The sequence below is a fragment of the Solanum lycopersicum genome, chromosome 1 (assembly GCF_036512215.1).
Source record: "Solanum lycopersicum chromosome 1, SLM_r2.1".
Classification (NCBI taxonomy): domain Eukaryota; kingdom Viridiplantae; phylum Streptophyta; class Magnoliopsida; order Solanales; family Solanaceae; genus Solanum; species Solanum lycopersicum.
The window spans coordinates 84125278-84146621 of NC_090800.1; the positions used below are offsets into that span (position 1 = coordinate 84125278).

The 21344-nt window shown below is 33.0% G+C and overlaps 3 protein-coding genes and 1 long non-coding RNA gene across 8 annotated transcripts; 2 read left to right on the forward strand and 2 right to left on the reverse strand.

The window, feature by feature from the left end:
- Positions 1 to 239: 239 nt before the first annotated feature.
- Positions 240 to 4709, forward strand: LOC101263159 (perakine reductase-like). Its single transcript, XM_004230052.5, has 7 exons — positions 240 to 470; positions 1210 to 1380; positions 2536 to 2739; positions 2906 to 3078; positions 3390 to 3486; positions 3617 to 3770; positions 4098 to 4709. Exons 1-7 carry the CDS (start codon positions 417 to 419, stop codon positions 4277 to 4279), a joined length of 1035 nt encoding a protein of 344 aa, XP_004230100.1. The 5' UTR covers positions 240 to 416; the 3' UTR covers positions 4280 to 4709.
- Positions 4710 to 6230: 1521 nt separating this feature from the next.
- Positions 6231 to 21199, forward strand: LOC109118977 (uncharacterized). Of its 5 annotated transcripts, XR_011211293.1 has the most exons (5): positions 6231 to 6545; positions 8853 to 9630; positions 9764 to 11638; positions 11714 to 11835; positions 20970 to 21199. It is a non-coding gene; the product is annotated as an uncharacterized lncRNA (long non-coding RNA). The 5 variants fall into 5 exon arrangements; XR_011211291.1 differs by lacking the exon at positions 20970 to 21199 and having other exon boundaries at positions 11714 to 14932; XR_011211290.1 differs by lacking the exon at positions 20970 to 21199 and having other exon boundaries at positions 6232 to 6545; positions 9764 to 10721; positions 11063 to 14932.
- On the reverse strand, positions 8288 to 12000 carry LOC101253332 (putative calcium-transporting ATPase 13, plasma membrane-type). The gene is made up of 3 exons (XM_004231185.5): positions 11079 to 12000; positions 10361 to 10914; positions 8288 to 10148 (listed from the first exon to the last, which is right to left on the reverse strand). The coding sequence occupies exons 1-3, from the start codon at positions 11998 to 12000 to the stop codon at positions 8520 to 8522; spliced, it is 3105 nt and encodes a 1034-aa protein (XP_004231233.2). The 3' UTR covers positions 8288 to 8519.
- Positions 17750 to 20970, reverse strand: ABCG2 (ABC transporter G family member 2). Its single transcript, XM_004231186.5, has 4 exons — positions 20535 to 20970; positions 20269 to 20448; positions 19910 to 20178; positions 17750 to 19616 (listed from the first exon to the last, which is right to left on the reverse strand). Exons 1-4 carry the CDS (start codon positions 20901 to 20903, stop codon positions 17945 to 17947), a joined length of 2490 nt encoding a protein of 829 aa, XP_004231234.1. The 5' UTR covers positions 20904 to 20970; the 3' UTR covers positions 17750 to 17944.
- Positions 21200 to 21344: the final 145 nt, after the last annotated feature.

The following is a 21344-nucleotide window of genomic DNA, read 5'->3' on the forward strand; positions in this document are numbered from 1 at the left end:
TCAATTATCTTATACATATAAAATGAGTCGGAGAGAGTATAATGGATCAGGTTAAATCGGTTTTTCAAAAACTGAATATTTTAGAATAGATTTAATTTTAAGCTTTAACACATATGTTTCTGTCAAATTTAAAAACAAATTTACATTGAACTATATTTGAATTTTGGATTAAAAATATAAGGAAATATTTACTGAAATTATTTCTAATAAGTAATAAGTAATTTATAAAATGATAATATGATGATTAACGTAATCGTTGACGCAAGAGACCCCTGCTTACCTAATCGCTCTCCTCATAGGGCGAAAAAACGTCAATGGCGACAATATATATATATATATATAGTCTCTACAATTTACTCAATTTTAGTACCAAAAGAGAAGAAAACCGTCAACAGAGAATTTTTCCCATTTGAGCAATGGCGGACGCAGTTGAGATGCCTAGAGTAAAGCTGGGAAGTCAAGGGCTTGAGGTAAAAACTTCAAGCTATATCATACATTTTTTGAACAATGTCGCATTTTGTCAGTTCCAATAGTGTCTTTTTTGTATTGGAAGTAGGTTTAATTTTAGAGTACTTCGATTTCGTCTGGTTTTTACAGTAGTGTTCTTAATTTGTGGGAATTCTGAAGGATAAGATCGTGTACACACCAGACCACCACTTGTGGAAATGCATGGGTATGTTGTTATTTAACACATATGAAGGGTTCGAGCCGAAGTGATTGGGTTAGTAGAACCCATAAGTTATACATTAGAACTACCCTGCCATTGTACCATACAAGATTTCAGCATTGCTGATATAGGTTGGGAGTATGAGTTCAAATACTTATAAAACACCTCTCTTTACTTGTTTTATGCATATATATGCGTATTTATATGTATGTGTACTATTTATGATTTTAGCTGAAAGCCATGGATTCTAAGCCCATGGAGTCCTTCTGAATGACTGATCCGTTGCTAGATTTGTTGTTTGAAGGAAATCGTGATCACTTGCAATTTAGATCAGAAGCTAAATTTCATGGACTTCTTCCTGTGAATTTAATAGATAAATTTTACTCTGAACTAATAAGGACACTCTACGCTTCCCAAAATGGATGTAGTATTTTGCTTTTTAGCTGTTACTTCCTTTTCTGCAAAATTGTTTATTTCGCAAGGTAGTGCTCATATAATTTGATGCAATGGTCATTCACTGCATGTTGAACCTTTGTTTCTAGGTCTCTAAGTTAGGTTTCGGCTGTATGGGGCTCACTGGAGTCTATAATTCTCCTGTTCATGAGGCGGAAGGGATTGCAATAATCAAGGAGGCTTTTAGTAAAGGAGTCACATTTTTTGACACATCAGATGTTTATGGGATGGATCATGCAAATGAATACTTGGTTGGAAAGGTAATTACAGACAATTGGTTTCGCATGAATCATGAACATCAAACGATGCATTTTTATTGTCAGAAACATCCATTACACTTTCCATGGAATGTTGTATAAACAAAACAAAATGAGTGGGGGTACAAGATGGTCTTCTTTATTTTCCAGCTTGATGATTCTCAAATGATCTTAACATGATAAAACAGTGAACATGTAAGATATTTTTCCAGCTTGATGATTCTCAAATGATCTTAACATGATAAAACAGTGAACATGTAAGATATTTTTCCAGCTTGATGATTCTCAAATGATCTTAACATGATAATACAGTGAACATGTAAGATATAATTGACTTTTGTATGCATCAACCATAGATGTTCATATGTAAAATTATCTCCTTCAGGTAAAAAGAGAGAAGGGTGGAGATGGGGAAGAGAAATGAACGGGAAAAGTACTTGAAATCCTCTCATCTTCACTAGGTTTAGTTTTAAATTATCTTATTGCAATCCTTTCGTTACTTGTTAGCAATTCAACTTCAGCTATTGTGTCCATATAAGATATCACTTGTTGAGGCTACTGGTATTACACCATCTGATGAACACATTAATGATGTGGTATGATAATACCTAGAATCATTTTTTCTTAATTGTGAACTGGCCACCTCCATAATTAGAGTCTCTATGAAACACATGGTGTGGATCTTTTTGGTAAAATCTGAAAAAGCTGGTCCAGCTATAAGATGAGAGTGTTGCCACTTTTCTCATGCTTCATCAGTTAAATGTCCTATCAGGCTACTGAATTGTTTTGCTTTTCAGTCTTTTAATCACTGACTGGTTGCATTTGAAAAAGAGAAGTTTCTACAAACTTGTTGCTAGAAGTATTAGCTCAAGTCATATTTTCCACAACAGAATATTCACGGAGTTGAAGAGTTCTGTTTTCCATCTAGCATATCTTAGGTGGGCGGAAAATTAAAATGGAAGGCCAATGTTAATGCCAAAAAAAAAATGAGGTGTAATGGCAATGTTGGACTGGAAAAAGATTTGGACTATGTTCTTTATCTTTGGTTCATGTACTAAATTGGGTAATGGAATGCCAGAAGCCCACTACCAGTCAGTAAAAGAGCTGCTTGATTTTCCTTAATAGTCTGTAATTCATCTAAGTTTTTCACTGTTTCAGGCATTAAAGCAATTGCCTCGAGAAACAATACAGCTTGCGACAAAGTTCGGTATATATAAGATTGAACCAACTAAGGTTACAGTAAAAGGAACTCCTGAATATGTTCGTTCCTGCTGTGAAGCTAGCTTAAAACGCCTACAAGTGGACTACATTGATCTCTACTATGTGCACCGTATAGACACAAAAGTGCCCATTGAGGAAACAGTAAGTGATCTGCCTATATATGGTTCAATTTTGGTCCCTTAGCCCTCATAATATTCATTTGCTTTGAGTAGGAATGCCTGCATTGCTAATCGAGATTCTTGCTTTTAGTTTTCCCGTGAAGCTCTTCTATCTCTACTATTTCTTATTGTGGTGAGTTGTATTACAGATGGTAGAACTCAAAAAATTAGTTGAAGAAGGTAAAATAAAGTATATTGGCCTGTCTGAAGCTCACCCGGAGACGATAAGGAGAGCACATGCAGTTCATCCTATCACTGCTGTACAGCAGGAGTATTCTCTATGGACGCGTGACATTGAGGATGACATAATTCCAGTTTGCAGGTTTCTATTCACTTTATTACACGTTTTGAAAAAGAAGAAAAGAACCTTGAAATCAAAGAAAGGACTCCACACACATTTGGACTTTCTACTATTTAGTATAGTTTGGAGCAATATCTAACTGAAAAAAGGCACATTCCTGCTGGACAATTATTAATCATTTTTCTTGTTTCCTTTTGTATGAAAATATATTATTTCCTCCCCCAGTTGGAATTATGAACCAGTTAACCACTAAGCAGAAAGTTAAATTGGATAGTGTCTGGAGAAATTTTCAGTTTACTTTTCAATTCTCTCATTCCATCATTATCTACTAGGGAGCTTGGAATTGGGATTGTCCCATATAGCCCTGTCGGACGTGGGCTTTTTGCTGGAAAAGCAGTTGTTGAAAGCTTGCCTGCCAACAGCTTTTTGGTAAGAAAACAAACAGTTGTCTATTTTAGTTTTAAATTCTTTGATGTTTCATTATTATTATTAATATCTTTTTTGTAATAAATCCATTTTTCATGCTGTTGTGATTCTGGTTTCGCTTACGCTCTATCAGACTACACACCCTAGGTTTACAGGAGAGAACTTTGAAAAGAACAAATCTATATATTTTCGTATGGGAGGAATAGCCAAGAAGCATGGATGCTCTCCAGCTCAACTTGCTATTTCATGGGTCCTTCACCAAGGGAATGATATTGTACCTATTCCTGGTAAGCAACTCTTTGCGTAGCTGCACTAATTCACAGATGATCTTAGAGTACTTGTATTGAAAGAAATAAGAAAAAACAGCTGAAATAGGTAAGAAATGCAATGTTCTCAATCTGTGGGGACTAAAAGTAGCACTCACTTGGCACTTTGTTTACCAGAAGAATTGGAGGCGAAGGCTCTATGTCATTATAATATCTAAAAGAGAAAGCTGTGCAACATTTCCTGTTTCTGCCTCAAGAAATTAGATGCTGTTACAAATTGTGCTTTGATTTCTTAAAGTCATGATGCTGTGAATAAATACTGAGTTAGTCTGTTGTCTGTTATTATAGGTACAACAAAGATAAAAAATCTTCATGATAACATAGGTTCCGTGAGAGTAAAGCTCACAGAAGAAGACATAAAAGAGCTTTCTGATGCAGTGCCCGTCAGTGAAGTGGCAGGGCAGAGAATTGGCGAGGCACTTTATAAGTCATCATATAAGTTTTCCATTACACCACCACAAACCAAATGATCAGTGTTGCGCTACAACAAGTGTAGGCTTGAGCATATTGTTTCTCTTCTTCCCTCTTAAATCCATATATTTGAATAAAGGATCTGTCTACTAGCGTTTTATCTCAGTCAAAGTGGAAATCACATTAGCTTCTCCATTTTTGTTTTTGTTTTCAATTTAGAGTTATTATTTGTGGAGTAATCATACTGTGGCTCCTATTGTTAGACTCAAGTCGGACTTTTGGTCAATAAAGCATCCAATTGTGGTTTTGTGCTTAGAGCTGTTGCATCACTATTGAGTATTGGAGTTATTATTGTGGCAACATGTTGGGAAAAGAAAATGGAATTCTCAAACTAAGCTGTCATAGGTTGTTCGAAAAAGAAATATGTAAATGACACAGGTGTCCGTACTGGCACGGATTCAATATCTATATTTTTTTTTTCTCTAACAATATTTTAGGTAATTTTTAAATAATATATGATATTTCCATTATTGTTATTAATATTATTAGTTGTCGTAAAACTTATGTATCAAGGTTCAACATATCAATATTTATTTTTTGTCTATATCATTCTACTATGTTATTAGAAGACTCGGTGAATATGTTGGTATCAATATGTCTGCTTGGCATTTTGAAGGGTATTTTAGTTATTTAAATTGCTATTGAGCAATTGTCTTGCTAGGAAATTTTATTTCTTCTAGATGTTTTGTTATATTTTGTCTCTGTTGACATTTTTGCCATTATGATTAGTGTCTGATAAAGTGATGATCAAACAATTACCCTTTAAGTAGGCCCAACATTACTCTTTTGGACAATTTGTTTGCCACTTCTTTCCTCACCATACATTATTATTTCTTTCCTCTATATTTTTCAACTTACCATTATATATTTGACGAAATATTGTTTAGTTAAATGTATTATTGGACATCTGGTCACTATATTAAAAAAATATTTTAGTGGTATTTAATTAACGATAATAATTTGATTGATACTAAATATATTTTTTTAGTGACAATTAGCTCTCTTTGTAAGTGTTCCTAAAATCTATAGCAAAATTGGATCTAATGATAATAAACTAATGTCGTTAATGTTTTGACTAAAACTATTTCATTATTATGAAGTTAAGTTATTTTCAAATTAAAAATATTTTGAGTTATCATTACTTCACTCATTCTTAGCAAAATTTTTGTTCAATTAACTGTTGAACTCTATTTAGGGTTTAACATTAATTGTATCATAATATACATTTTGTTAGAGAAAGAAGAAGGTATACTAAAATTGTATTAAAACTTTTTAAAGAAAATACAAATTTTAATCGAAAAGTAATGTTGCATGATCGGTTGTATCTAAGTTTAATTAGTCAAATAAATAAGTGTTTTTAAAATTGTCAATAGTTTAGGAATAAAACTAATAATTCACATCAAATTTGGAAATGTCTTTATTACTTCTCTCTCAAAAAGTATTGTATGATATAATCTAAAATTAATGTTTAGTGTTTTTGATATATGCAAGTAGTCAAATTCCTATTGAGTACACATAAAATTTTAATAGTATGAAAAAATAAAAATTGGATTTTACAGATATAAAATGAAAAATATTATATTAAGAATGACAGTAGTAATCGAAATATAAATATTGTTATCCATTATATTATATTGTATCGTATCGTTATCATATTTATAATTTTTGTTTTAATTCTTATTTAAAATGTATTGTATTGCATTATTAAATTTCGTTGTTATGTATTAATGAAAACTCTCATTTTATGGATCAACCAATTTGGTTTGTTCCCATTGTTTTCTAATTATATTCTTACATAATTTTTTATAATACTAATTTATTTTAATCATATATTACAAATTCTAGTTAAATCTCTTATCTTAAAATAATTATAAATATTTTAATAAACTTATAAATTAAAATAATATTATTCAACGTCAAACAAGTAGATATAATATAGTAAAACGATAGATAACAATGAGCGTCGAGTATAATATCGAGAACAAATTATTTCACAACTTCTTTTATGGTAATGAAATAATTCTACGTTTCTTCTTCTTCCTCTTTAGAACCTGAAAAAAATAGAAAAAGGAAAAAAATGGAGTTTTCTGCAATAAGCAGGACCAGTGCTCCATTGTTAAATCTCAATCAAAGTGTACTCCGTACAAACTGTGTCCCCTCTTTAAAGAATCCCTATTCATAATTTTCTATTCCTTTGTCCCCACAATGTTGGAGCGAGCAAGCATGGGGTCAGTCATATATAATTGTCGCCTTTCGAAACCCTAGGTGATGATCCTTCTCAACCACTCATTCAATATACTACTATTTTCACTGTACGACTCATTCTATACTATGCAACTTGTTTGATTGCTTGTTCTGTTGATCAATTTTATGGATAGAAGAGCTTCTAATAGGAAAATGAACATTTTCTAATCTAGGGTTACTCAAGGTAAACAAAAATTTAAAAATAGTAGTAATAATCATGGTCTCTTTGTTTCAATTTCAAAATCATAACTAATGTAGAGCTTCAATTTGAATAATTCGAAGAAAAAGAAGTTGTCCCATTCTGGCATAGAAATTTGAAACTTGTGATCTTAAAATTGGACAAAAGGGAGTATTAACTCTACTCTTGTTACCATGAACAAAAAAAAATGTAATAATGGAAATATTGGTAGTCTGCACACATTGATTTAAGATAATAGATCTGGATTATGAAACCTTTTTCTATGTGGTGTCACCGAAAATTCAGGGGCGGAGGGTATGGCACCCGACACTTTCACCTTCCTTAACCCCTGTCTCCTCATTTGATTGTACCTAATGGGGTATAAAAGAAAGAAGTGGCTCTCCATAGATTGTTTGTTAAGAAGTTCTATCTTTGTGAGTTAAAGACTACCTTGTCTCGTTTAGCAAATTCCATCATCATAATACACACCTAACAAGAAGCATATGTCGGATGTGACACAATCATCTTAGACAATTTTCTCTTAATCTTTTAAGCATCCATGTGAGCAACCAATGACCTTGGGCAGACATGATGATTTCTCTTACTATTGTTTAATTTTGAACGACTACAATTCTATCTTAACTTTCACATTGTGTTGGATTTATATTGTTTATATGTTGAGCCTTGGAGGTTTTGACATTTATTTGTAGATGAATTGCTGGTATCATAAGTTATAACCGTCTCATAGAACTTGTTTTTACCTTGATAGACTATTGCAGACGCACACTTCTACTAGAGCTATCATGGGACAACACTTTTTTGAGGAAAATCACAAATAAGTATATATGCAAATAATTTATATTTTTAGGAATAATCCCTGTGTATATTTTATAAGCTGACACCACTTTAAAATAAAACAAATGTATCAATTTGAGACAAATTATAAAGAACTTCAACCCAAACCCACACACAAGCTGAGTTCTGATAGTATGCCGCCGACACCACTTGTGCAAAATCTTGTGCATTGGTTGTAGCCTATCACATCGTGTTCTCGAAGGAGCTGCTCCATCTAATGAGTCAACCTTCATAATTTTTTTTTGAAAGTAAAAAAAATAATAAATTAAGAAGGATGACTGAGATGGAGGAAGTGCTACAACAACACGATGCAATCATAGAATACCTATAATTCTATGTGCTACATTTACTTATATCACTGCAAAATTGAACTTTCTTTGTCTAAGATCTCTTTGATTGTTGACTACCTTTAGCTAAGTTTCCATATTACATAAAGTTAAGGAAGCAACTACTGCGATGTCTCATTTTAAAGATAAAACCTCTTGTGGAAAATCAGATGTGCTCCACAAGCATTAGTATATCCTCGTTGTTTTTGACTTTGAGAAACTCTTGTCAACTTTTGGATAGCAAGAGTCTTCTGGATCCTAGTATATTTAATCCATGGAAAAACTTTTGTAGGCCTAGGAAAGTTTACATTGTGGACCCTAGAGCCAATTGTTAAATGGACGAAAATTTTCTGTTATCTTTTGTCTTATTTTAAGAGAAGATTTGGTAATTAGTTTCCTAACAGTTTCTATCTTTTCACTTTTACCGAAACTTGGCATGTGGATAAATTTAAGTTGCAATGAAGTAAAATGAGAAATGAAGAAAGAAAAGCATAAATTAAAAAACAAAAAAAGAGGACAAGCTATTTAACCTATTATAATGTAAAGACTGGATGAGAAAAAAGGAAAAGAAAAATAAGAAGAGGAGCTACTTAAAGATTCTTGTGTCTTTTGCTGCAGCATTAGTGGTCGAAATTTTCATTTGTTGGATACAGGAATGCACTTTACAATCCAACCGATAGGCCATGACAATGATGAAATCCCTATGCATGCAGCCCATTGCGTCCAGTTCAGCCTTTCAGTATCAGCAAACCTCCTCAGGAACTCAACCATAATTATCTGGAGAACTATTGTCACTCCCACTATCCCAACAAATAGTCTATTCTTCAGTATTCCATGGAATATGTTTTTCTTCTCCAAATTCCTTGCATTAAACTCGTTAAAAACTTGACACAGAACGAATGTATTGAATATCAAAGTGTCTTTTACCTTCTTATTCACATGAAATATGGCACTTCCTTTGAACTGCAGGATCAATAACAGTGTTACCTGATACAAGGCTTGAGCTAGGAGATTCCTCCACATCACTCCAGTTATCAGTGGTTTAATTCGTCCAACTGGTTTTTTGTTCATTAGATCGCTACTGGGTCGCTCAGTTGCCAAAGCTAAGGCCCCCAGAGTATCCATTATGAGATTGACCCACAGAAGTTGGACTGCTGTCAGAGGGACTTCTCCAGATGAAGCAGCAGCAACAAAGTTGATAACAAGGGCAGCAACATTTACTGTGAGTTGAAACTGAATAAACTTTTGAATGTTATTATACACGCACCTTCCCCACTTCAAGACTGTGACCACTGTATTGAAATTGTCGTCCAAGATAACTATATCGGAGCTCTCCTTTGCGACTTCTGTGCCTTGGATCCCCATGGAAAGTCCAATATCTGCTGCTTTTAGTGCAGGAGCATCATTTGTTCCATCGCCTGTTACTGCTACAACATGGCCTTTCTGCTTCAAGCATTCAACCATCAAAAGCTTGTCAAGTGGTGAAGATCTTGCCATCACTCGTATTTTTTCGACAGTCTCCATCCTCTCTTCTTGTGAATAATTCCTGAATGTCGGTCCTTCTATAACTGCAATGTTCAAGTCTTCACCTGGTTGGAGTATTCCACATTCAAAAGCTATTGATTTGGCTGTAAACACATTGTCCCCAGTAATCATTTTGATGCTAACACCGGCATCCATGCAAGATTCTACAGACTCTTTAACACCAGGCCTACATGGGTCCTTTAGACCCACCAGACCCAGTAAGGTTAGTTCAGTTTCTTCAAGAGCTTGATTTTCTGCATTTCTTTCTTTGTAAGCAAATGCAATACATCGTAAGCTTTTGCTTGCCATATATTCAATTTTCAACTCAAGTTCTTTTCTTTCTTCATGATCTATAGGTGCAATTATTCCACTTTTGACGTAATAAGTGGAGCACATAGCTAGAATCATCTCAGCAGCACCTTTCCAATGTGTGTGAGCTTTTCCGGTACTATTTTTTGTTACTAGTACCCCACTTCTTTTCTTTTGTGAATTGAAAACTTCGACATGGAGGATTTGATACTTTTGCTTTAATTCATTAAAGTTCACTAGTAAACTGGTCAGGGCCCATGATAGAATCGCTTTCTCGGTAGGGCCTCCACAGATTTCTGGAGGGCCTGAAGGTGTTGTATAAACATCACCAGTAGTATTCAAGAAAGCAGCCTCTTGTAGCAATTGGACAACATCAGTAGCTAGCTGTGATGTTCTCGTAATCATTTCTGTTCCTAGGAAAAATTCTGTTACCTGCGAAGATGAATTCAGAATTTAAATTTAATGAGTTCTATGTTCAAGTTCTTACTGTTAAATTCATTGCAATTTTAAAATTGCAAGTTTAGAATTTAATATTTGTTGAAAGCTTACAACTAATTTTCAACATATATTTATGCTCCATATTGGAACTTGTGGGTTCAAGTTGAACCCAGTAAACTAGGCTGCATCTGCCTTGAGTTACGTACCTGCATCTGGTTTAAGGTGAGAGTGCCAGTTTTGTCTGTGCAGATTGTGGTTGCTGATCCCATTGTCTCGCAGGCAGATAGCTTACGGACCATTGCATGATCGAGCATCATTCTTCTCATAGAGTATGCCAAAGTTAGTGTAACAGCCAATGGCAAACCTTCTGGAATTGCAACCACTATGATGGTTACGGCAGCCGCAATTATACGAATCAAGGAATTCATTATATCATCTGCTTTGGTTTTGCTACCTACAAACTCCTTCTGTCCACTTTCATTTTCAGTATGTCCCATGAAGTAACGGATCATTAAGGTGACTAGAACAAGAAAAGCCACTAACAGACCAACATTCCCGATATATTTAGTAAGTTTATTTAACCGATTTTGCAGTGGCGTTTGTTCATTCTTGTGATCTGTTATTGTGCACATCATTTGACCCCATGCATTGTTTGCACCTACCGACGTGACAAGCATGTGTCCATATCCGTCCATTACCTTTGTTCCGCAGACCAAAAATGGGTTTTGTGTCTCGTTTATTTGAACGTGGTCACTTTCACCTGCAGAAGTAGATCCAAAGTATATATTTAATGACTTCAAAAATTCTGAGTTCTTTAAAATATAGTTTCAAAACTTAATAATTTATACTACTTTTTGGTGTCTTCCTCTTTTATATTTATTGTTTATAATACTGAAAATGATATCTAGGTCTGTCTCTATTTACCTGTCATGCTGGACTCATCTACTTGCAGTGAGTGGCCATCCAAGAAGAGTCCATCTGCTGGAATATTATCGCCAATTTTTAGACACACAACATCACCTACAACAATATCAAAGATCGATACTTCCTTGCGACGTCCGTCTCTCATTAATTCCACTTTTATATCCTTGCTTTCTTCCGCAAGTTTTAGAAACTGTCTGCTTTGTTTGAAGTTACTGATAGAAGAGACTGCAAGGACAAGAATAACTGCAACGATGATACTTCCGCCATCATACCACCCTTCCTTAGGTCCATGCTGTTTAATCCCAAACCCAAGGGACAAAACAGCACATACCAGAAGGATAATAATGGTGGTGTCATTGAAACCTTCAACTACAAAACTCAAGAAACTCTTGGCTGGTGGCTTCTCATAAATGTTGGAACCAAAAGTCACCTTCCTTTGTTCTACTTCATTCTCATGCATTCTTATACCTTCTTTCTGGTCCGATCCAAGAAGTACTACGACTTGTAGCACTCCTCCAAATTGAAGGAGGCCATTGAAGTCTTTCTCTCTAACCAACTTGGCAAGTGCTTCTTTGTTAATGCCATTAAAAAGTTGTTTCTCATGATTATTGATGCTTTCAATGTCGATAATGTAGGATGGATCGCACACCAACTGGGAAAGGACTAATGTGTTCCTATCAGTCCTTTTCTTATTCAAGACTGCCACAAAATATATGGCTCTAAAGACCAACTGCAGCCTCTTATGAGGTTTTCCAAGGTAACTGTCCCTTTCATTGCTTAAAGACATAATGGTATCACTGTGTTTGGATGTGTGTATAGCCATTTGAATTTCTTTGCTCAAAAACAATAGTAGTATTATTTTTTTACTGCTGGTAAATATTGAAATTTGCTGCGTTGCATTCATTGTGTGATTTAGTTGCATAAATAACCTAGTAAAAAGAAAGTTCCATGCAATTTCCAGGATGCTCACAATGAATTTTACAGTATTTTATTACGTGATAACTGGTATTCCCTATAAATAATGAGCTAGAAAATTAATGAGGAAAATGTGAAGAAGTTCACTTACATATTCCATGCAATAGTGTTGAATGTTGATGCTCAGTGCTTGTGTTTTACGTGAATAAGCATCGATCCTTTTTCCATATAACAAGGAATATTTTATTATTTAATTCTGGTGTTTAAGTTATATGTCATCAATTCATCGATTTGGAGTTAACATCAAGTGTGGATAAGCTTTTACAGTAAATATATTTTGTCTACCAAGATAGTGAAGGAGCAAGAATTTTGGGATTTTACTTGAGAATTAAAATTGTACACACTTGGCATGTGATAGCAATTTAGTTAAATGTTTACTCCTCAGATTACCAAGAAAGTTCGCTATGGTTATCGAATAAGTGATTTTGATTGTTTTAAGTGTTGTTTAAGCCGACTACGCATAAAACTTAAACTCATCATATCGAAAATCTTGCTCTACAAGTAGAAGTGGTGTAACCACATGTAATAATGAGTGGGCAGTTAAACATGTCGAAAAATTATATTATTATTTATATAGAAATTTATACAAAAATTTATAGCAAAGACGTTAAAAATTATATTATTACTAATTTTCAAAGTTAAATTAGATCACATTAATTTAATATTTTAAACAAAAAAAAAATAGATACTTTAAAACTATATGAAAAGTACTATAAATTATAATTTTTTGCATATTAATATAGTGAAAAAAATACATTTTAAAATAGTCAAAAATTTTATAATTCGATTCTAAAAATAAAATTACGACAATTAATACCGGCGGACGGAGGGAGTAGTAACGTAGGAACCTTCTTGGAATTTTACAACATTTATACTTTCAATAGAACTAAATTTTAAGGGTAAAATGGAAAATTTTAAATTAACTAATATGTTAACTTTGTAAATTGATAAGTAATTTGGGAGAGATAATTTTTAATAATATGGACAAGTAATATGAGACGAAGGAATTATTGTTGAGTTGAAGTGTTCTTTATGAATTATTGCTTAATTATTCCAAAAACTGAAGATCATTTTGATTATTAAGTATCGATTTTGATATTGTTGATGCAAAGTAGGTATACTCGATATGAATGGCTAATTTAGATTTTTTAGAATATATGTGCATTTTTTACTATAGAAAAAGGGAAAAAATGCATGCAATCTTCTGGTAGTATATGTATCAATAAATAATAGTTATATTAATTTTCAAAAAATATTCACATATAATATTTAATTTTATAAAAAGACTAGGTTTACGTGGTCCATTTTTGACATAAACTTTCCCCTGGGTAAGAAGACTAGTAGTAAGTCAGTCTTCCTTTGATACTTTATTATTTTTGTTTTATTATATAGTTGAAATTTCTTTTAAAAAAAAAGAATTAAGTCAGCGTCTTCTTTATAGTTTTTTTTTTCTGTTCGGTTTAAGGATCCATTGATTTACTTCTTATCAAATGCAACTTAAATCCGTGATGCAAACTTGATTGAACCTTTTAATTTAGAAAATAAGAATGTATTTTATTGTCCACTACAACTTTTGATGATGTCTTTAATTTATAATGGTAATGTATAAATATATTTTAATTGAATCACAACGACAACGTACTATTTTGCGTTTTCTCATCAATATCAATATATAGAGAGAAAACGCAAATACTAGAAATTTCTTACATCATATGTATATAGTTACATCATAGAGATTTCTTACATCATATGAATACTAGAAATTTATAAGCATAATATATTGATTCTTAACTTGACGTTAATCGAAAACGGTGACCTTTAGCTTCGTGTAAGGGCGAGTTCACCTTGACCAAAGGGGTGTCAAGCGATACCCATTCGCTAGAAAATTACATTGTAGGTAAAGGTTAAATTTCGATTTAACAAATATATATATAAGTATTGATATCTCTTGATACAAGTAAAAAGTTTAGTCTAGTGGTTAAGGAGTTTTGCAACTCCTTAAAGTTGTGTGTTCAAGCCTCACTACTAGGCTCATAAGTAGGTCTTTAAACTTGTATAAATTGTCCTACATGACGTCTTACATGTATTATGTCATTTAGGACCCATACGTCTATTTGTTCAATTTTATATAAGTTTAAGTGTCTACTTATGCATACCAAAAGTTGGAGGACATAGTTGTTCGTTGAAGCCATGCTAAGAACCATGTTTATGTATTACGTGAAACATTTGAAGATTTTGTCATTTGGTTATAGAATTTGTTCATTGTTAATTTATGTATTATTAATTGTGAATATCCAAATAAAGAATACAAGAGAAACTGTAGGAAGTTTCATATGATTTGCCAACTTCCAATTTATTTTAGAAAGCTTTAATCTAGATTAGCGTGAATCATTCAACCATTAACAAGTTATAATTCCAACACATTAGTCACTAGGTCTCTTTAATTAACAACTTAGATACGCTCGTTGGTTAATTTACTTTTAAATTGTTATTCTCTCAAACTTTTGCTTATTTTTATTCCAGTAGGGGTTGAAAAACAGGGAAAAGAATACAAAGTTACATGCAATATATGGAGTCTTACACTAAGAAGAATATTAGTTATTGTGGAAATATTTCTCATAATCTTGTCGAACAAAAGATTAAAAAATATCATGACTAATATATCTTATCAAACGACTTATAAATGTACTAATTAACAATCCCTTAATAACTTGTAATTAGATGGACCTAAACCTAAATAATATGGGCATACCCAAAATTAAATTTGGAGGGTAAAATGCGAGTGTACTAAATCTTTCCTAGCTCTTGAGTAACTCATTTTAATCTCAATTTATGTAATATTGTTAGGCTTGATATGATACCTACGAAGAAAAAAGAAACTTATATAATCATAAAAATATGATATTTAATTAAAAAGAAAAAGATGTCACGTCAATTTGAAATGAAGGAAATACGTGTAGAACATGAACAAATAAAGATCAACGACTTGGGACTTGGGAGGAATCCAAGTATGTTTTCTGAAAATCACTCATTTATATTCTGATTTTTCTTTGCCAATACTTTCTCTATTTACATAATTTTTCTAATTTTCTCTTTATGACTCTTGAGAAATCATAGGTAAAAAGGGTGCCTTTACTCATTTACATTTTAAACTCCTTTCAATGCATTGTATTTGTCTGTCTTATCAATCAAATTAGTAAGGTAGGAACCTTCTTGGAATTTTACAACTTTTATACTTTCGAAAGAACTAAATTTTAAGGGCAAAATTAAATTAATTATGTCTTAATTTTATAAATTGATAAGTAATTTGGGAGGGATATATTTTAGTAATATGGACAAGTAATAGAAGACGAAGGCACTATTTGTTGAGTTGGAGTATTTTTATGAATTATTGCTTAATTATTTCCAAAACTGAAGATTATTTTAATTTCTACAGTTTGATATTGTTGATGCAAATACTCGATGTGAGTGGGTAATTTAAAATTTTTAGAATATATGTGCGTTTTTTATTATAGAAGAAGGCAAAAATGCATTCAATCTTCTGGTAGTATAGGTATAAATAAATATTAGTTATATTAATTTTCAAAAAATATTCACATGAAATATTTAATTTTATAAATATCAGCATTCTCTTTATAGTATTTTTTTTCTGAATTTTTAATCGTGAATATTTAAGTAAAGAATTCAGGAGAACAATTAACTTCCAATTTGTTTTAGAAAGCTTTAATCTAAATTAGTGTGAATCACTTCTACCATTAGTAAGTTTTAATTCCAACACATTAGTCACTAGGTCTCTTTAGTTAACAACTTTGATTCTTTTTCTTTAATTAATTTATTTTTTAATTGTTATTCTTCCAAACTTTTGCTTATTTTTATTCCAGTGGGGAAAGGGAAAAGAATACAAAGCTACATGCAATATGTGGAATTTAGTTATTGTGGAAATATTTCTCAAAATCTTATCAAACAAAAGATTAAATAATATCATAACCAATACATCCTACCAAACTAGCTCTAAATGTACTAATTAACAACCACTTAATAACTTGTAATTACATGAACCTAAAATTAAATTTGGAGGGTAAAATGCTAGGGTATTAATTATTTGCTAGCTCTTTTAAGTAATATCCCTCAGGTAATAATTGTTTGGCTTACACAAAACTTAAAAGAAAGAAAAAAAAAACTTCTGTAGTTAAGTTTGTTATTTCAAATTATAAAAAAATGACATTTAATTGAAATAGACTGAAAAGAAAAAGATGTCACATCAATTGAAATAGGGGGAATCGTGTAGAACAAGAACAAATAAAGATCGACTCAATTTACTAAACGTCTTGGGAGGGACCAAGTGAGAAGACCTCAAGTATGTTTTCTAAAAATCAATTCATTTTGGAAAATAAGAAGATAAATATTAAGTGCAGAATACTCAATATTCTATTAAAAAAGGTTGCAGAGTTCTGGTGAAACAACTTGTTTGAATATCCTTGGACGTCCTAATCAGCAATGTCATATATAATTAATATTTTGTCTACGTAACCAAAATGTGTACTAATCAGTTAGAACTTCGTTTGGTAGAGTGCATTAATAAAATATAATACATGTATTTATTAGCAATATGTTGTTTGATATACACTTTTTGATGCAATATAACTAATGCAGTCACTTTATTGTTTATTAATGTGTGTATTAGCTCTATAGATTTTTAAGTATTAGTAATGCAAAGAAATTTAAATACAAATATTAGCCTGAATAAAAATTCAATTATCCCTTATAACCTTTTTACATCTTTTCCACCTTTGTGGTGAAAGATATTTTTTTAAAATAAATATTTTTAATATATCAAATCGAACAATGCATAAGTATTATCAACGCAAATATTATTAAAAAATATTTATTTAATATTATTTTTATACACTCAACCAAACGAGATCCACGTCTATATATTGATTAATGACTAATTGGTCCTGCCTGTTCTTACTTTGTTTTTTCCTTTTGCATTTTTTAAACAAGAAACCAGACTTCTTTCTAGTGCCTATGGGCCAAATTAAGGTGTCACAAGTCTGTCATTCACCATATTTAATATGAAGAAAAACTTAAGGGGAGGTTCAGCAGAACTTTCAGCTGAACCTGTCAAAGGATTGTGATGGAGTGATAACTATTCCATCAAGTCATTGACTATTTATTAACGTTATTTTAAATAACCCATATATACAAATAAAATTTACGTAAGTTTTATAGTGTTAAAACTAATTACATTATGTTTATACTGTTTTTCAAATTACGAGAATTTTCTAAAATTTATAGATTCCGAATACATGTTGGACTTACATATACATTAACAGACATCTAGATACATAGAGGAAGGATGTATTAGAGAAGGGATAGACATTCGGATATATAGGGAAAGGATGTATTTGAGAGGAGAGGAATGTCTCTGAGAGGGGATAGACATGTACTATTAGCCAGAGAGGAAGGGATGTATTCGAGAGGATATTTTTGAAAAAATTTTAATGATAGAAAATTGCTCCTAATTTAGCTAGTAATCCTAATTAAGGGCAATGGATATTATATAGCTTGCTCTATTAGTTAAATACAACTTATTATTTGTATTAATGTATTTGTGTAGAGTTGATGACCTGCTCCAATACTACACAAACTATTACTATAATGATATTATTTTATCGATAAAGAATTGTGTCATATAAAATAAAACATATGCAGAGTAGCATAACTTTTTCATTGCATTGTTTACACCCAAAATGGAATTTATCATGATTATTGCACCCTTTAAGCAATGAGTCATGAATTCATACAAAACTCTTGTGTTTGAAGGTGAAAAAAATATTTATAATACAAATGTTTGATTGTTAACCAAACTTTTAATCAAAGAACATACATCATTTTCTTTCATTCTTTGAGTAAAATCTAAGAACAACATAAAAGAAAAGACGATAAAGAACTCCCCAAGCCAACAAGATGGCAATATCCAACCAAATATTCTCCTTTGATATGTCCATAGAGAACAAAACATCTTCTCCAATCAATGTGCAATTTTGTGATAAATCAATTGAATCCTTATGCAATTGACTAATCTTCACGTCACCTAAAGGACCAGGTGAAAGATCAGCTAGGTCACCATTGTAACAATTTTTTGTCCCTTTAAATTCATTAATCAACAATGCTTCAAATGGATATTTGATTGCTGATATGTAATGTAACCATCTCCAAACCAAAGGAATTTGAGTCCTCTTCAAGAAAAATCCACATGTTAGGAAGAATAGAGCTGTTGTAGATATAACGATCGCGTACCCCGTGATGTAACTTGGGACTAGTGCACTTACTAACATCACATAAGCATTGCTAGTTATGAGTGAGGAATAGAGGATTATCCAGAAGCTTAAAATGCTGCTGTTGATTCTAAGAATGTATTGGGTTATGGCAGCGAATGTGAAGGCTTGGATCGCGAAAAAGGGGAGGTATACTATGAGGGAGGAAATGACATAAGAAGATGATCTATAAGCGTTGTGAGATGTCTCGCGAATGAAGATGAATCGTTCTTGGATGAACGTTGGGACTGCATCGTTCGAGGAGAAAAAGACTAGGCAAATTGTGAAGATGTAGAAGTTGAGGAGGTGGTTGATTGTTGTGAAGTCGAAATGATTTAGTCTTCGGAAGAAAGAAGAAAGGACTAGTCCCATGACTGTTAAGACGATTTCACGAGATAGGAAGAGTTCAGGAGTACGAATTACATTCAATGTGGTACGCCAACAGAGGACTATAACTTCTCTAAGCCAGGGATTTGCGAATTTGTGCCTGTGAACTGGTTCATCGAGTACTTCTTCGATTTCAAATACTTCTTCGTATGATGGATTATAGGATGAGTACTCTATTCCTTCTCGAACCGGAGTGAAAATTGCTGATACTACCGGAGTTTTAACACGTGAAGGTGTTTGTTGAGACATTGGGAATGGATGACCTGAAGACATGCTCGATTTTGCACCAGAAATTTGTGTTCGTCCTCCATGGTTCCATGTTGGTGGACGAAGAGGAGTCCCTTTAACGCCATTGTATAGCCAAACGGAGAAATCTTTGTAGAAATGTGAAGCCAAACGTGGATGAATCCCACTCTGCATACTCATAGGCGTTTGAGGAACCTTACGTTCCAATGAGTTATCAAAATCCTCATCATCATCCTCATCATCATAACCGAAACTATTAACATTAGATTCAGACTGATCCTTGGGATCTCGTTGGGAATTCATGTTTCCAACAGAAAAATGAGAGCTTCGGAGGCTAATATGTTTGGTCCAGGGTGACTTTGCATAAGGAGTTCGAGGAGCTCTTGGTGTTTTTGGTGGTTTTCGGAGAGGGGTTTTAGCTGCTTGATCAGGTTTGATGCCATCCCTTTGATACAAGACAAGAGGATCAAGTCCAACAGTTGATTCATCATACTCTTTGATCACATCTAACAGGTACTCTAAGCTATTTTCGCCATCTGGAACTGGTCTTGCAAAACCAGCTAGAAAAGCTGCTACTCCTGTAGGACTTCCCAAATATACAAGCCTTCCCCTGCATTCACAGAACAACCTTGCTTATATGGCGGTGTTTGATTAGGTACGGAGTTTGAGGAAGAACGAAAGAAGGATTTTTATCACACCATAAGTGCCCTAAAAACATGTAGCATGTACATCATTTCTATGGTTATAAGAAGTTGTCGTTCGTCTTTAAACAGATTATAGAAAGAATTGACATACAAATTGAAACGGAGGAATACAATTATTCTTTCGACATGGCAATGTGTACTTAAACGCTTGAACATAGGAACCTAAAGTCGATTAAGGAGGGATAGAATTAAAAAGTACCTTGCAAGGACTGTGATGCGATCGAGGAGCATTTGGATTCTGAAAGAAGGCTGATGGATGGTCATGAGTACTATACTACCACTTTTAGCTATGTCTTTCACTTTTTCAACAACACTATGAGCACTTGTAGAATCAAGACCAGATGTAGGCTCATCGAGAAACAGCAGAGATGGCTTATGGATTATGTCAATCCCTATTGACACTCTCCGACGTTCTCCCCCTGACACTCCTCTTCTTCCTTCATCTCCTATGTACGTGTGTGTTGCACTCTACATTAGGCACATATAAATTTTACACTATCAAGTTACCTTATAAATAACCACAAAGTAACCGTTCATAATCCTTGAGTCTTGACATACCGTTAAGCCTAATTGCTCGAGAAGTTCATGAACTCTTTTCTTCTTCTCTGCTCTAGATATTGATGGTGGAAGCCTGACTTCAGCTGCAAACATGAACGTCTCGTGAACTGTCAACATAGGAAAGAGCTGATCATCTTGCATTACATAGGAAGATATCATCTTCATATAACTTGTGGTCACCTGCATATCATAATAACTATAACCTTTACTAAATCATAACTATGTTTTAATCACATTACATGATGATACATATAGAGAGACTTAACTGGTTTGCCTTCAATTCTAACACTTCCTTCAAGACTACCACGAGCAATTCGTCCAGCAATGGCATCAAGAAAAGTAGACTTTCCAGCACCACTAGGCCCCATGATGGCCATGATTTCGCCTCGCAAAGCTTGTCCTGATATATCATTAAGAAGATAAGCTTCTCTGTTGATCCAAACACCATCTTTTTTCACTTTCTTGGTAACACTATATGACAGATTAGTAAACTCAAGACCATGTCCTGGAATTAGCTTGCGCGTTGGCTGCTTCGACAAATTTTTACCATTTATCTTCTTCAACTGTGCAGATTTGTCCAAGTCCAACAAAGTTTCTAAGCTTCTGTTGGTGTCTGTCCGCTTAAACTTTGCCATTTTTTTTATTTTTTTTTTGTTTTCTGAAGAGACACTTATTTTTCCCCTTCTCTTTTATAAATACAGGGGATGGAGAAATTGAGAAATGGACAAAAAAAAATGGGACGGGTAAAACATAAAAGAAATTGGAATTTAGTTAAGTTATATACAAAGTTGAATGTTTCTTTTTTTTCTCTATTTTTGTACTATCTTCTTTTTTCACTTTGGTTTTATCGTTGGTTTGCTTTGATCATGTCGTTATGACAAATAATTTTGTTAGTGGTTTGTGGAAATAAATATCTTCTTTCTTGTTTTTAGTACGTGTAGTATATATACACTGAAAAGAAGAGATTTATGTAATATCTGCAGTGAACCATTGATGTTTAGGGATAGTTTGGTAGGAGATGCGATAAATAAGAGATAACTGATCTTATTTATTTACCATCTTTAATGATTTACAAT